This window comes from Aquila chrysaetos, chromosome 13 (assembly GCF_900496995.4).
Source record: "Aquila chrysaetos chrysaetos chromosome 13, bAquChr1.4, whole genome shotgun sequence".
In the NCBI taxonomy this organism is placed as follows: domain Eukaryota; kingdom Metazoa; phylum Chordata; class Aves; order Accipitriformes; family Accipitridae; genus Aquila; species Aquila chrysaetos.
Window position 1 is genome coordinate 21,545,175 of NC_044016.1, and position 14,902 is coordinate 21,560,076.

General features: G+C 50.1%; 2 protein-coding genes across 4 annotated transcripts in view; one reads left to right on the forward strand and one right to left on the reverse strand.

Moving 5' to 3' along the window:
* Nucleotides 1-3,140, reverse strand: part of TMEM63B (transmembrane protein 63B) — a 48,773-nt gene extending 45,633 nt beyond the window's left edge. For both annotated transcript variants that reach the window (XM_030036183.1, XM_030036182.1), the window contains exon 1: nucleotides 3,029-3,140. The gene's annotated coding sequence lies outside the window, so the exon portion shown is untranslated. The remainder of the gene's footprint in view (nucleotides 1-3,028) is intronic.
* MRPL14 (mitochondrial ribosomal protein L14) lies at nucleotides 2,203-14,045 on the forward strand. 2 transcript variants are annotated; one of them, XM_030036185.2, is made up of 4 exons: nucleotides 3,293-3,313; nucleotides 10,785-10,878; nucleotides 11,999-12,111; nucleotides 13,393-14,045. In XM_030036185.2, the coding sequence occupies exons 3-4, from the start codon at nucleotides 12,086-12,088 to the stop codon at nucleotides 13,757-13,759; spliced, it is 393 nt and encodes a 130-aa protein (XP_029892045.1). In that variant the 5' UTR covers nucleotides 3,293-3,313; nucleotides 10,785-10,878; nucleotides 11,999-12,085; the 3' UTR covers nucleotides 13,760-14,045. The 2 variants fall into 2 exon arrangements, with proteins under 2 accessions (XP_040984115.1, XP_029892045.1); XM_041128181.1 differs by lacking the exons at nucleotides 3,293-3,313; nucleotides 11,999-12,111 and adding an exon at nucleotides 2,203-2,578.
* Nucleotides 14,046-14,902: the final 857 nt, after the last annotated feature.

Consider the following 14,902-nt stretch of genomic DNA (forward strand, 5'->3'; position numbering starts at 1 on the left):
CTCTGACTCACACAGCATCCCAGAGGCCATGGCCCATTCGAGGCTCTGCCGCTCCCCCCTCCAATGCCTCCTGAGCCATCAGGCAAGACCTGGGACCCTGCAGAGCCAGTTCAGGCAGTAGCAAACCTGCCCCTTTGCTTCAGGCTCCAAGCAGGGCCTCCGCCTCCTTGTGCCAGAGGTGGCATGGAGAACAGGTAGTGGGCTGGCATGCCGGCCAGGGGGGACGGCTGCTGGAGGGCAGCACGGGGCTGCCAGGCAAGCTCTCGGTTGCAGGGAGGAGGAAGGGCAGAAGCAGCCCAAGGGACTGCCACCACCGATTGCTTCCCCTCCTTGGTTCCCAGCACCTGGAAAGCAGCTGCTAGATTAAAAAAGCCTTAACAATGCTGTCATTCAAGGACACAGAGACAATCTCCATTTTCCAAACACCCCCATCATCTTGTCTCATCTATGCGCCACAAAAAGCCCCGGGGAAGGTCCAGCCCCAGCCTCCAGCAAGCCCTATCATCCTTGCTGCCGTTACCCACCTCGGAGCTCTCGGATGCTTTGATATGCAAATCAGCCACAGGATCCATAACCGGCACCGTCTGCAATTAACAGTGCTGAGTATCCTACGCCCAGGGCCTCCTCTGGCACGAAGCAATCACCCCATGGCTGGGCAGGCTTCATGTCAGACGGCGCAGGTCCTGGCTGTCTTTCCTGGGAGCGGGAGGTGCTGCCTGTGGAGCCCTCGGGTCCCCAGCATGTAGCCTCACCCTGGCCACTGGGATGGAGACAGGGTGCTTACAGAGAGGATGCGGGCTGTGGTTGCACCTTGGCATGGATGGGGAAGGCGGCAGAGGAGCCGCGGGCAGGACGCTGTGGGGCTCCCCGTGACCTGAGGCACTCCAGCTACCCTGGGCTCAAGGAAAGCATAATTGGCAACGGACAAAAACCAGGCCCTTGGCACTGCCAGCTCTCAGGCTTTTATCTCAAATCTCATGCTACCTGGGATTTTCTTAAAGTCCTAGTTCCCAGAACAAAGCGATTTCATGAGGATTTTTTTTTTTTTTACATAAAAATTTATCAAAAAACCCCAAGCAAGTTCCCAGCCCATTTTATTACTGAAGAAGGCTAAAAAATATAACTAAGGATATTTTAAAAGCCCAGAAGGAAAAAAAAAACAACCACAAAACCAAACAAGAAGCAAAGCACTCAGTATTTTTCTTTTTTTGGCTCAGTTCATGGTTTCAGGACATTTCAGGACAGTTGCACCGTGCTCTGGTCAAAGGGGAAGAAAATGGAGCATTGCAAAGCCTCACAGTAATGCCTTCTTGACAAGAAAACCGACACCCTCAGAAAATACAGTAGCTTCAGTTCCTTCCAAGGTTACTGAAGACAGGAACAGACAAAAATAGAGCAAACTTAGTGCAACAAAACATACTCATAAGCCAAACCAGAGTCTCTTCCCACCCCCTCAAAGGCATCTTCTTTCACGTTTATCTTGCTCCTATGGTATCCAGGTGAAGACTGCAGAAAGGACTTCTCTCCCTGTAAAGACAGTGTATTCCTACCACTAAAAGGCTCAAGATGAAAAAGCCCTTTCCTAGGCAGATACCAGCTAATTGCAGTCATTAGAAGCAACGTCCTTAATGCTTTGCTATTTCTGGTTTGAATGGAGTCCTCCTGGAGTTGGTTACAAGCTGAGTGGTCGGCTTTATGCTCTCTCGGAAGCATTAAGAGAATAAAAGGCTATTAGGGACCTTACAGCTTGGGTGTTTGGAGGGGAAGGGTACAGGTCCTCACAATGCACTTGCAAAGGCTTTGTCCCACGCCCGGGTGGGGCATCTGCAGGATCATCCAAGAGGCACCTGTGCCGTGCAACCCTTCAGTGGCTTTGTGACCACTGCTAATGGGATGTCACTGCCCTGCAGCCTGTGGCTTTCCACGTGTGCTTACTCCAGAGGATGACACGATGGAGCAGGACACTTCCACAGTAACAGACAAATACGGGGCGGAAGCAGGGGGGAGTGTGTCCTCATGGACTATGCACAACTAAATTAGCCACCCTGAGCACCGATCAGCCTTTTGCTTCCAACTCCTACTATCGAGGGTAAAGCAAGGGAGGGAGGTGTCCAGAATCCCAAATTCCCCAAACACCTGGTCTCCATCCAGCTGAGAACTACCAAACCTGCTACAGGCACTGGGCTGACTGCAGCCACGTCATAGATTTTTGGTGTGATGCCTCCAGCAAGTAGCTACGTACATACAGGGCACACTCTAGGACAGGAGGAAAAAACATGTTTTGCTGATTTGGAGGGGCCGGTGATCAAGACAAGCGTAGAAAGGGACTGCCTGGCTACCTGGCCACAGACACAAGCCCTATCTGATAGCTCTTTGCCGAGTTCTCCACGGTACGAGAGGCAGGGCAGTATCAGAAATTTGCCTGCTGTTCCCACCCTTGAAACATCCCTCCTGCCACCCTGCTACTCTCCGTCACAGCGGTGCCTGGAGGAGAGGCAAGGAAGAGGAGGCGGACAGGCAGCTCTCCAAGACCGAGAACGCACAAAAGCAGCCTCAGCACCTCCGACGGCGCTCGCAGGTGAGATGGGAGCCGGTGCCACCCCGCAGAAACGGGTCTGGCGACCCCCGGGGTACAGAAACCCCGCTACCCAGCAGCGGCCGAGCCGAGGGACGGCGCGCCGGGAGACGGCAGAGAAGGGGCGCCCGGGAGGCGGGCGAGGAGCCCCAGCGCCCCGAGCCACCCCGCTCCCTCGCGGCCCCGGCGGGGGCACAGGCCGCTCCGCGGGCACCACCCGGGCGCGCCCCCCGCCCCGCTCCGCCCCAAGATGGCAGTCGGCGCCCCCCGCCCCAGGCCGCCCCCGCTGCGGGGCTCCGCGCAACGGCCGCGCCGCCCGGCCCGCTCCGCCCGCAGGAGGCCGTTGCGCGCCCCCCCCCGCCCCCGACAAGCACCGAGGCGGCGAGCTGCGGCGCCGGGCCCGCCTGGCCTAGAGGAGCCGCCGCACCCCGCCGCGCCGGCAGCTCTGCTTACCCTGTGTCAGGCGCGGACTGGCTCCCCCCAGGTTGCCGCGCCGCTCCGCTTCACCCCGCCGGGCCGCGCGCTGCGGTACCGCGCTGCACCGCACACGGGAGCAAGGAGCGACCGCCCGGCTGGACTCGGCTCGGTTCGGTTCGGCTGGGCTCGGCACGGGGCGGGGCCCCGGGTGGGCGGGGCGCGGAGGCACCGGCCCTGCACAGCGGTGGGCGGGGGCCGTGGGTGGCGGCGCTGCGCGTGCGCGGGGGCCTGCAGGGCGGAGGGCCCGCGTTCTCCTCGGAGGTGTGCGGCGGGGGGTGCGGGGGGTCGGGGTCCGCGCTCCGCGCGGGGCGGGGGGAGCCCCGGCAGCGGCAGCGGGCCGGGGCGGTGGGGAGCGGAGCGGGCGCCAGGTGGGGGCAGCCGTGCGGCAGTGGGCGCCCCGCCCCTGAGCCTTGGCGCCGCCGTCGCGGGGCCTTAGGCCTCCCGGGCGGCGTCGGCCGCGGCCTGCGGACCCGGCGGCCTGCGGGCGGCCTTACCCCGCCGCCGGGCCAGGCTGCTCCCGGGCTGCTGGCTTTCCCCCGGAGCCGGCGCCGGCACCTCACTCGGCCTTGTGGCCGAGCCGCTCGGGACGCGGGCGGCCCCTCTCGGCCCCCGGGCGCCGGGGCTGGGCGAGAGCGGGCCGCTGTGCGGGCCCTGCGGCGCCTGGGCTGTCCGGGTCCTCCCTTCCCCCGGGTACCCGCCCTGCTGCCCGTCCCTCATAGGGAGCCGTTTGCAGGCGTCGCTGATGCTCTGTGCTCAGGGCCTGAAACGTCTAAACCCTGAGCATGGGTTGCTGCCCTAAAAAGGCTGAGAAGCACCGGCCTCGAAGACGGCACGGTGGCCAAGTTGGAGTGGCACGCAGCGGGACAGATAGTTGTGACGCCTTGCAAAAGCTGCCGGGAGACACAGCCTGGGCTGTGCGGAGCCTGGAGCTTTTGTGTTGCCTGCATACGCGGCACTGCAGATGGGGTGACCAGCAGCATCTTGCCTCTCCGAGAGACAGCACCCTCTGCCACTGCTGGGCTCCAGCCGGTGCCTAGACAGAGTCTATTCTGATACTCTTGCACGTGTGTCCTTCAGAGTGTTAATGTGCTTCAGAATTCACACGGGGCTGTGCTGCTGGGATTAGGCTTGTGTGGGTATGAGTAATCATGCAGCAAAGTTGGACCAAAATTCCTGTGTCCTGACAAGCGCCGCATTTATTCATGTGTGTCATGGGGACTCAGGAAGTGTGGGCACTAGTCTGTGCTTTGCTGCTTATTCTCCAAAAAACTCCTTTGGAGGTCCAGTGAGTAAGGGGAGGTGATTTGGGGAAGACAACAGCATGACAGGTTTCTTATAAGCATGAAGGACTTCTTGTAGTAAAAGCAGACAGGTGGGCAGCCTTTTTAAAAGCAGGACACAGATGCTCATCTGAGCTGTGTTCACTTGTCTGGTTCGAGAGTTCTCCAAGCTTACCTGGGAGGGTCTTGTTTGGAAGGAGAGAAGCTGAGTTAAGGGAAGTTTTTGAGTGAGAAGCGAGGCTTATTCCAGCAAAGCTGCAGGTTGCTCTCTGCTGCCTTGTGGCATGACTGTGCCTTTGTCTCCAGGTCAGGTTTCTCTTAAGCCTGAATTCTGTCTGTATTAGGCATCGTTTTCTGGTGTAGCTTTATCAAGAAGGCATGGAGCCACTATCGTTCTTTGTTCTGTGAACAACTAGCCTAGGTCATTGGTTCCTGACTTTTTTTTTTATGGTTGAGCCACAGCTGCCCACCTTTTCTTCCTTCTTGTTTGTGTCCTTCTCCTGGCCACAGCTACCCCCAGCACAGTTACTGCTATCTGGTTTGTGATCGCACCTTGCTGGTTGGGACTTGGTTACCGAGGTCAGGGCTGGAAACAGAATCTGGTCTTGTGGCTTGCCACGTATTGTCCTGTTCCTGAGACCTCAATACTTTCAGAAGTAGTAAAGATACATTTGAGAGGTGATAGCGGCATTAAGTTATGGGAATGTGGGTAGTTCTCTGAATTCACATGTAATTCCAGAAGGCAGAGACAGGGAGGGACCTCACTGGTCTTCATCTCCAGCCCCACAGACCATACCAGAGCAGAGCTGCTGGGGTTAGGTACCTGCTCTACTGCTCCTTTCCTTTGACCTCACACAGGAAGTTGTCCTCTCTGTAGCTTAATTTCCTGCTGGTGCACTGGGAATAATCCCTCTCTATTTTAGTACAGTGCTGTGAATATGAATATATAGAATGGTTTAAGGTGCTTGGATACTAGAACAATAAGAGCCATAAGTACCTTAGCGTTGGGACTTTGCATACTTAAAATGTCAAAAGTAAGTTTTCCATTAAAGGTATTTAGCTCTTTTTTTTAATCTGCCTTTCCTGACTGTGATCTGGAAAATGAAGTTAGTGTGTTTTGCTTCAAAGTTGTTAACAGATGTACCTGTAATGAGTTTCTGTTGGTAACTTCGATCAATAAGTATCCTGTTTAATAGCTAATCCTATTCATAAATGGAATTCAAAAAGGCTTAATTCCTCTTTGTGAATCCTGGCCTTTCTGGCTGTCATTAACGTAAAACCAATTATGTCTTGGTGATGAATATCTTGTGTATTTTTAACACACACAAGCCCTTAATCACATCATTTCCTTTATGAGGAGAGCTGTGAATGGATTGAGTCCCGTAGTTCACAGTTGGCTCTTGTAGCTCACCCTGGCAGACGGTCTATAAATAAACCTGCAGTGGCAGAGTAGGGGTTTAGGTATTTGCATCGTGCATATTGTCTTGGATTTATTTTCTGCGTTTTAATGATGGATGACAGATGCAGTTCAAATCTTTCTGGTGCCCACAGCATGTCTATTTTTGGTCTCTTGGAAGAATAAAGGGGATGTTGGCCCCCACTGTCTGACTGTGCAGATCAGGTTACTGCTATTAAAGGGAAGAATATTTTTCCCTGTTTTATTTTGTATGTTTGACAGCAGGCTTTGGGTAGTAGGCCTCAGCGTTTGCTGTGTGACATCCATTGGTTTTCCCTGGGGCCTGTTTGTATGGGTAAGTTACTAGCAGAAAGAAGGAAAAGAAATAGCTGAATGGTTGTGGAACTACAGATCTTGGGAATATAGGGAGCAGGTGTCATTTGCAAAACTTGTGATTAAAAAGGAAAGTAATATTGGATTGCTAGGTAACAGCACTATTTAAAAGTACGTTTACTCTAGGATGCAGGCAGGGTAAGAACAGCACCTTGACTGGTTTTTAGGGTATGCACTGATAAAAACTTGGTCAGAGCCATTGCCCTGGCCTCTTGAGTGTTCAGACGCAGACCTTTTTAGTGCTCCCACGGCTGTGTTAATAGTGCAGATTCATACAGACCATTCTTGTGAAGCACATCAGTATTTTTGCTGAAATGAAACAGATCCTTTTCTCGTCCAAATCTCCTGGTGTTTCTCTGGAGATACTGTCACAATGTAAGTCTGGGTTGGCAGTGAAAGAAGTCCCAGTCTTGTGTTTTGCCACATTCCGTCGCACCAGCATTCATGCAGCTGCGGGATGAGTTGGATCAGAGAACTGATGTAGCTGAAAACTGTGACTGATTTACATGAATGCTAGAGCCAGCATAAGGGAGGTGATGGAAATGTGTGTTGGGGGGGACACAGGGCTTCCTTTCTTGCTACTGTGTGCCCTGACGTTGGTTCAAAGTGAGTATGTAATCCTGTCGTCCTTATCTGGAAGATGTCCTTGCTTTGTATCAGCTCCCTGAAGTGGTCTACTTGTGCGTTTGCATGCGTTGGACGAAAATATTGTATGTGGCCTGCTTCTGTTTGCTGAGGTGAAATTTTCCAGAATTCCTCCATTCAAAAATCACTCAAGACTGCAGTAAATATGTTAGTTCTTTAATCTCAAGTAAAAATGGTGAAGGTGGTAGCTTTAGTATGGCACTTGAAAATGGTGCAGTGGGTCAATAACTTCCAGAGGTTTATAACTGGTGAAGAGTTTCTTTGTTGTGCGGTGTTGGAATTTGATGGCGATCTGTTGCGTTGAATGGGGTATGGCTGAAGGGCCCTTGAGAAGGGAGTGTTTGCTGCAGCAGGTTCTTGCATGCTTAGACTTATTCAGTAAGTAGAAATTGTGTCATTTTAGTGAATATTTGATTAACAAACTCCTCCCCCGTTTCTGAATCTTACTCTGAACTCTGTCTGAGGTCTGTGCTAACTTTTAACAGGTTGTGGAGTGAAGCAAAGCATCTCTGTGATTCTCATTTTAAGAAATTAGTCTCTCTAACCATGAGATAGAGCCACTGCTAGAATTTAGGGGCAGTGGGGTAGGAACGGGGAGAGAGTTTTCTCTGCACAGTTCTTTATCGCTGCTTTGGTGCAGCTATGCGTGGCTGATGTTATAGCAATAGTTGTCTTTGTGTTGGACCTTTCATTTTAGGATAGTGTCTGTTTAAATACTGCTCTTGCCTAGCATGAACAACTTGGAAATTAATCCTGCTTGAGCAGGAGATTGGACTATATGACCTCCGAAAGTCCTTTCCAAGATAATTCCTTGGTCAGGAGTGTATTAGTGACTAAGTACTAAGCAGCAGTGGTGTTTTGCCCATCCAGGGTATTGTAGGGTGCACTCCTGTATCAGATGGGCAATACCAACAGCAGACTTCTCAGAATTCCTGCAAATTTTCAAGCACAGGCTTGGGAGTTATGTGAGTACTCTTCCCATACACCTCTAAGCACTGAAACCTGACGACCTGGGGAGAGCCACCTTCAGAAGCAAACTCTGGTCACGTGCATTCCCCATGCCTGTGCTAAGTGCAGCCTCCTCTGAGCCTTTTTAAGGCCTGCTGGTGTAAGGCAGCATCAGTGCTGAGAAGGACAGAGGTGCCCAGTGCACTGGGGCTGATGGCTGTCATTGTTTTATAGTGGCTCTTCAACTGGCACCACCTCAGAGTGTTCGTGTGGCAGCACCCAGTGTGACAGAGTGAGTGGCTTCTGTGCCCTTTGGAGTCTAGTTTAGTAATTAGCCACTCCACAGAGGGGAAAACTGAGGGCCGAGTAGGTCAAGTTCGCAGCCGCGGAGGGAGCAAGTTGGGACTGGGTCTGGTTGAGGAGCACCTGGAGACAGACCCAAACTATTGGCTGTTCATTTCTAGAAGGGAAGCTGGCATGTTATGATAGCTGAAGATGTGATTCACTCTTCATGAACCCACTTGCACCCTTGAGTGCTGTACTCCATGCCACAGATGCATTCTTCTCTTCCTTCCACCCTGGACCTTCCTGCTAATTGGAAGCATCCCCCCTGTTTACTCAGTTCCTAACAGGGTGCTTCATACCAAATAATCAATCATACAAAGTTTCTTAGTTTGTGACACATCTTAATGTGCCGAGGAATAATTCTTAGCAAAGAAGGGGATACTGAGTCATCTGGAAAAATAAACAGTCCTTGGACACTTAATGGTGTTGATGCTTCTGCTGGTAGTTTTGTAACTTCAAACCTTCACTGCTGCCACAGGGTAGAAACAAATGGTGACTCCTCCCAGGAGTGGGGAGTGAGTTCAGAGTTTAAGCAGCGCTTTAGGACTCTGACATGCAGCCTTGAGCACATCTAGCTATGCTGGTCCTGACGTTGCTGTCCCTCTGGCAGCAGGCAGAATGTGCGCCTGTGCCTGCCCTGCCACGAACCAGCAGACCTCTCCTATCCGTTTTACGTAGTGGTAAGGATGAGCAGGCCCACCCTCTCTTGCCACCAAGGCCACCGTGCCTGCCAGGGGAATAGAGATGGGGGTGACAGCAGCAGCTGGACTGTCCAAGAAGCGTCCATCAAAGACAACAGAGAGGCCAACTTGCTGCTGCTTGTTTGGGTTTTCTAGAGGGATCCAAACCAAAGCCTTGGTGCAATTCTGGAGGAAGGAGGAGCAGTGTTACCCACTGGGTTTGAGTTTCACGGGGGAAACAGTACACCCAAGTGTAGAACGGGATACAGGCTGTCCTCCCTGCCAATGCAGAGTGTGGGCTTACAGCAAGGCAATGCAGTTGAACTTGCTTAGAAATCCTAGCAGCAGCAAGGCCTGGGTAATTGGACCTTGATTGCCAGCAGCACTGTAGGTACTGCAGGGCCTTGTTTTCGTTAGGATCACACAGCTAGGTCAGGAGCTGTGGCAAAAACACAGCCTTCTTGGAGTCTCATTTCAGAGAGGGGACAGTGCAGGGAAGCTCTGAATTCGTTTGGAGATCTTCTACCCCACTGAAAAGTGGCTTTGTTTAGCAAATAAATGTAAGCTTTGACTGTTGCTGTTCTCTTCCAAACCTGCCTGTTTACAGGTGAGATGGTTTGCCATCTATCTTGTACTTTGCTCAGGGAGCGCTGATACAAAATTGCTGTGGTGCGCATCTCCAGTGCTCATCTTGCTGTCAGGTAATGCTTGCTCTGTAGGACAACCGCAAATCCAAAAAATTACTTGTATCCCCAAGTAAGCAAACACACTGGAGAAAAATAAAAACAATAAAGAGAAAGTGAAGATTTAGCCTGGGCTTTACTTGGTTGTAATAAGAACAGCTGTGGCATCACCTGTCGGAAGGCTCTATGGGTATTTTTTTTCTCCCTAGAGAAGTTAGGTCAGCTTTGTTTTTAAAATAAAAGTTAAGAAAACGGCTTTACAATGTACTGCTACGGTTTGGCCCTAAGCTCATCAGAACTAGCAAAGGGAGATAAGAAGTCAATGTATTTTTAATGTTTACTTCAGAAAGGAGAGAAGCAGAGCATGTGTTGGTTACACTGCCAAGGTCTAAGCAAGCAGTGTCACACAGCAGTAGTTACAGTCAGATGGAAAGTCTTAGCTCTACCTGAGCTGGCCTGAAAGAGGACTGGCTCTAGGTCCGTGTTGTTTTCTCCCTTCACTTGGATCTGCCAGCATAGCTGCCTGGGTTGTCGCTCCCTAACCGATGTTTGGTCAAGTGATCCGAGTTCAGATATGCCTGCATGATTGTGCGTGCAAGCTAGTCCCCATCAGTCTGATAGAATGAGGTTAGGGAACAGCCATAGATGTAGTCAGGGAAGAGGGTGTGGTAAATTCAGTCAGAGGTTACTCTTGTAACCCGGCTCTGCTGCAGTTGGGGTGCTGTTTTGGTTTGGGTTGAGCAAGCACTGTGAAGTTAGAGGGAACTGTTTCATCTGGGCAGCCTTAACAGGGCAAGATTGGCAGAGGTGTGATTCTGGTCTCTAAACACAGGCTGCTGAACACCTTGTGTATGCTAAGAGGGAGCATGCCCTCACTTGTGGAGCTTTGTCTTGTTTCTTGTCTGGCAAATTGTTTCTTGAAGCTCTGATGCCAGCCTGCAGCTATCTCTGGCTTTTTGCTTGGTTTTATAGGTAACATTGGTAGCTTTTACAAGTAACTATGGTAGCTTTTACTGGTCACTGCAGCTTCTAAACTAGTTTACGTCTGAAATTCTCAAACCTGCTTGTTACATGGTTTACAGTGCACAGAGAAGGGCCCTTACCTCTGTGTGCAGGAAACTGCAATGCAGTGATACTGAATCCAGCTTTGTAGTATACACATCTGAATTATATTGTCTCCTGAATTCAAGCAGGCATTGTTGATCTGCTTTGTAGTGTGCCGTGGATGCTGTTACCACTCTGTGTGCTGTGGATTGCAGCGTCTGAAGAGGTGCTGAGGCTCTAGCGTGTGATTCACGTGAGGGAAGCAAAACAAATTCTCTCCATTTTACAGAGTTCATGATTCTCTTGTTTCTTATGCAGGGCGGCTTACCAGAATCCAAATGGCTCTCTTGAATAGGCGATTGGGTTTATCCTTAACCCATCTAAGCAGTACGGTGATCCAGCGACACTTCAGGTAATAGTCAAATCTTGCTTTTGCTTTTGTTTTCTTGGGAGAGTTTCCTCATTGAAAGAGATGCTGTTAAGTAGGTCAAGCATAAGGTATAGTATTTGTAATTCAAAAAGGATAATATAATAGAAGAAAAAAATCTCACAGTTGTTTCTTCACAGGTTGTAAAGTGAGCCCAAACACAACAACATATGCAGGTTCCTAGCAGTCTGAACATGGTCTGAACTCTGCATTTTCATATGCATGTAAGGAGGCTTTTAAACCTTTGAGGGTGATGCAAGGGCCTGCAAGCAGAAGTTAAAAGTGCCTGTGTTTCTCAGCCATGTGCAAAAAAGCAACAGCCAGCCCCTGCTGATGCAGAGCCAATTACATTTTAAAAATTATTCCAGAGCTTATCATTTCAGTTATTTAGAACAAAAGTAACCTGAAAAATTATTTCCTTGTACCTTAACAGTGTACATTTTGTTAACTTTCGTCCTTGTTCGAGGCTCAAGGCATTTAAAGCTTCTTAAATTTATGGACCTTATATTTTACAATGCCTTGCACAAAGCTTAGAGCCTAATCCCACAGTACACTTGGTGCAGGTACGGGGAATCTCTAGCATATAACTCTTTGAAGGGTCAGGGCTTCAGTTTAAAGGGTGAGAATAGTCATTCCCATGACTGTGGTCTGGAGAGGGGATTAAGGCAATGCTCAGGGCTAGGTTGTGTGATAGTCCCAGGAGCTATCTCGAGGAGGTATGTAAGTCTTACTGGCTTTCTCTGTAAATGGGCTGCATGAGAGCATTGGCCAGTAGACATTTAGAGGATATATATATATATGCTGACAGCGGGAGGGAGGCAAAGTCCACAGATGTGAGCAGTGCTACTGCAGGACGTCAGCAGTCTTAATGGGGAAACCCACTCTTTGTGGTGGGCCTGCTTTGGATGTGGTGGGGTTTTGCTCCAAGACTGTGGCAGAAATGAAAAAAGGAGGGGAAAGAAAAAGTCCTCCTTGTGCAGTTACTCTTGTCAAGTGGTTATCAGGGCAATCACACTTATAGTTGTTTGCTACTGTTTCGTTGTGGACTTGGTCCCACCTAGGTTTCCTCTTCTCCTTCCTGTGACAACACTCTTGTCCTTTCCAGCCTCCTCCCTTCTGCTTTCCCTGCTGTGCAGCCACAGCTGGTAGGCAGAGGATAGAGAGTGTGGTATACCACAGTCCCTGCCCGGGGATGGGAGAGGGTAGCTGCTTGCAAAGGTGAGTGACTTCTGAGAGAGAGGAGAGGTGCCCTTTTGTAGGGGAAAGCTGGGGTAGGCCTCTGCTATGGGAAACAAATCTTGAAAGGCAGCGCTTGAGCTCTGGAACAGTTAGACTAACACAGACTGACCCAGCTGGCCTTCCCTTACTGCATGGAAAAATGTCTGCTTCAGCTGATGTCCACCCACACTGTGGTTGATACACAGGGGATGGCTTGCTCCTCTTCCAGGCAGCGTTACAAATACAGGTCCTTTGTCTTCAAGAAGGGCTGATGGTCCCCACTGGTCTTTATTCACTGTATATGCTTCTGCTCTGCAAAATGAGGTGAACGGTTAGCTTGATTCCATATGCTGTCTATTTGAGTGGTTCAGCTGACAGCAGCTTGGCATATCTGCAGCTGTCTGGCCAGCATGTTTCTAGTACCTTACTGCAAAGCAGTTGTTTAGTAGTAGAAAGGATCTTCCTGATTTTCCGATGGTCTGTGTTTGGGCGTCCTTTGAAGAGAAGCAACAAATCACTTGAATTTGAGCTTACTGGATAAAAGAATAGCTGTTACTATAATGGGAGTTGAATTATTTCTCAGTTTATTCCTGCTGTTCCCAAGCATATTCAGAGTGAGTTCTAACAACTTAGCATTGTGCAGTTTATTTCTGTTGTTTCTTACTCCTGATAATCCCACAGAGCAGATGCAGAAGAGACTGCATCTCTCTGGGTTCCTTCCGCATGGGGAAGGTGATGACCTGTTAGATTCTAGTTGATGGCAGCTTAGCACAGCCACAGCAGGACCTCAGAGGTCTCACTGAGAGCAGAATAAGATGGGAGACCCTCCTAGGCTTCACTGAAAAGAAGATGGGCCAGAAAAGTCCTTATTGCTGGGGACTGTGTACAAGATTGAAAGAGCCTGACTTGAGTCTTAGCTTCCTGTAGACTGTTTGTAGCAGAAGCAGGCGCATTTTTTTGCTTGTAAATTGAAGTTGAATGGAATCATCTGCAGTTGCTAAAAAGCCCAGTAAATGCAAGCCACTCTTCATGCCATCTTTTAGTCGTGTTTCAGAGTTGTTTTATGTTTGACATTTAGCGAGGACTGTGCAAAGCCCAAAGTAGCATCTGGCTTTCAAAGAGCACATTGAAAGCAGTCAATGCATCACCCATATGGTATGTATTTGTTGCTGGCGCCTTCCGAGTGGTTTGTGTAATGACAAGATCCTGTGCTGGGTTTGCCCTTGCTCCCCAAGGATTATTGAGGAGATCTGTCTCTCATTCTTTCCTGTCTTTTGCTAGTATCACTGGAGCATGCCGAGCAATACAGAAACTCACCCGCGTGCGAGTGGTGGACAACAGCGCCTTGGGGAACACGCCGTACCACCGGCCACCAAAATGCATCCACGTGTATAACAAGACCGGAGTTGGCAAAGTAGGAGATACGATCCTTCTGGCTATCAAAGGAGAAAAGAAGAAGGCTTTAATTGTAGGGCATAAGATGCCTGGCCCCCCCATGACACCTAGATTTGATTCCAACAATGTGGTACTCATTGAAGACAATGGAAATCCAATAGGGACTAGAATAAAAACACCGATACCCTATATCCTGCGACAGAGGGAAGGAGAGTTCTCCAAAGTATTGGCCATTGCCCGCAACTTTGTATGAAAGCTAAGAAAGGTCTCTGGCAATCCTGTTTATGTCCTTTCATACAGTAGCAGTTCCTTGGTCCTTTTCTATAAAATGATGAAACATGAAAAAGTTGAGGTTCATCAAGAGTCTCCCTTCCTGATTACAAGCAACTAGTTTAAATGTTGAAATACCTTGGTTTTGTCCAAAAGAAGGTTGATTTATTTCACAGAACAACTGCAGGGTGTTTGGGAAATGGTCCTTCACCCTTACTGCTCCAGTGGTGTTAATTTGGTCTCTAATCATTAAAATGAGAACATGAAAATCCTTCTTGTTTTGTACTGCTGATGCTCTCTTTTCCCTATTTCTGCCTTTCCCAGTTCCCCAGGAGCAAGACACAAAGTACAGTCCCTGACCCATTGACACTGGGGTCTACAAAATGGATTCACATGTAATAGAGTAGGAGGAATATATAATGAACTACTGGTGACTTGGGCACATTCACTAGAAGGATTACTTTCTACATCTTGGCCTAAGAAAAGTCTTCAGGAGGAATTAGAATTTGGGAGAGCATGGTGGCCTACAACTTCAGTGGTGTGTGGTTGAACAGCGTATGCCAGAGATGGGGAAGCAGAGGTAGGAAGGGGAGGTGAATGGGGTAGGTTTGAGATGCAGCCTATGCTCTCCACCTGACCAACCTCAGGAAATCGTGTTCTCCATGTAATGCAAGGGCTGGGTTCAGACTGAAAAGTCCGCAGAAAGAAGCTTCCTTTTGGACTGCTTTTTGGGACCATGTCAGATATTGCGATGTCGGTTGGTGAGGCTGTCTGTTGTCCAGCGTCCTAAGCTAGGGCACAATAGAAGGCAAATGCTATTGTATTGCTTTCAGGGCCAGCTGTGATCCAGGAGCCAAACAGCTGCCTTTCTATGGAGCTCAGCAGAGAAACTTGGTGCTCATGGCAGGTAAAGGGACATTGGGGCAGAGCACTCCTAGAAATAGCAGTGCGGGGGAAGAGGGTGCAGGGGATGTAGCCAGCGGGAGTCTGGCCAGCTTCAGGCCCCTGAGCTGACTCCTCGCAGGTCTGGTGGCAGCGGCGGCTGGCTGTGCCTTGTCCTTCCACCTCCCCTCCCTGTTGTGCTGGGAAAGCTCCTTACCTTGGCCCTGCATTGCCCCGGTGTGAA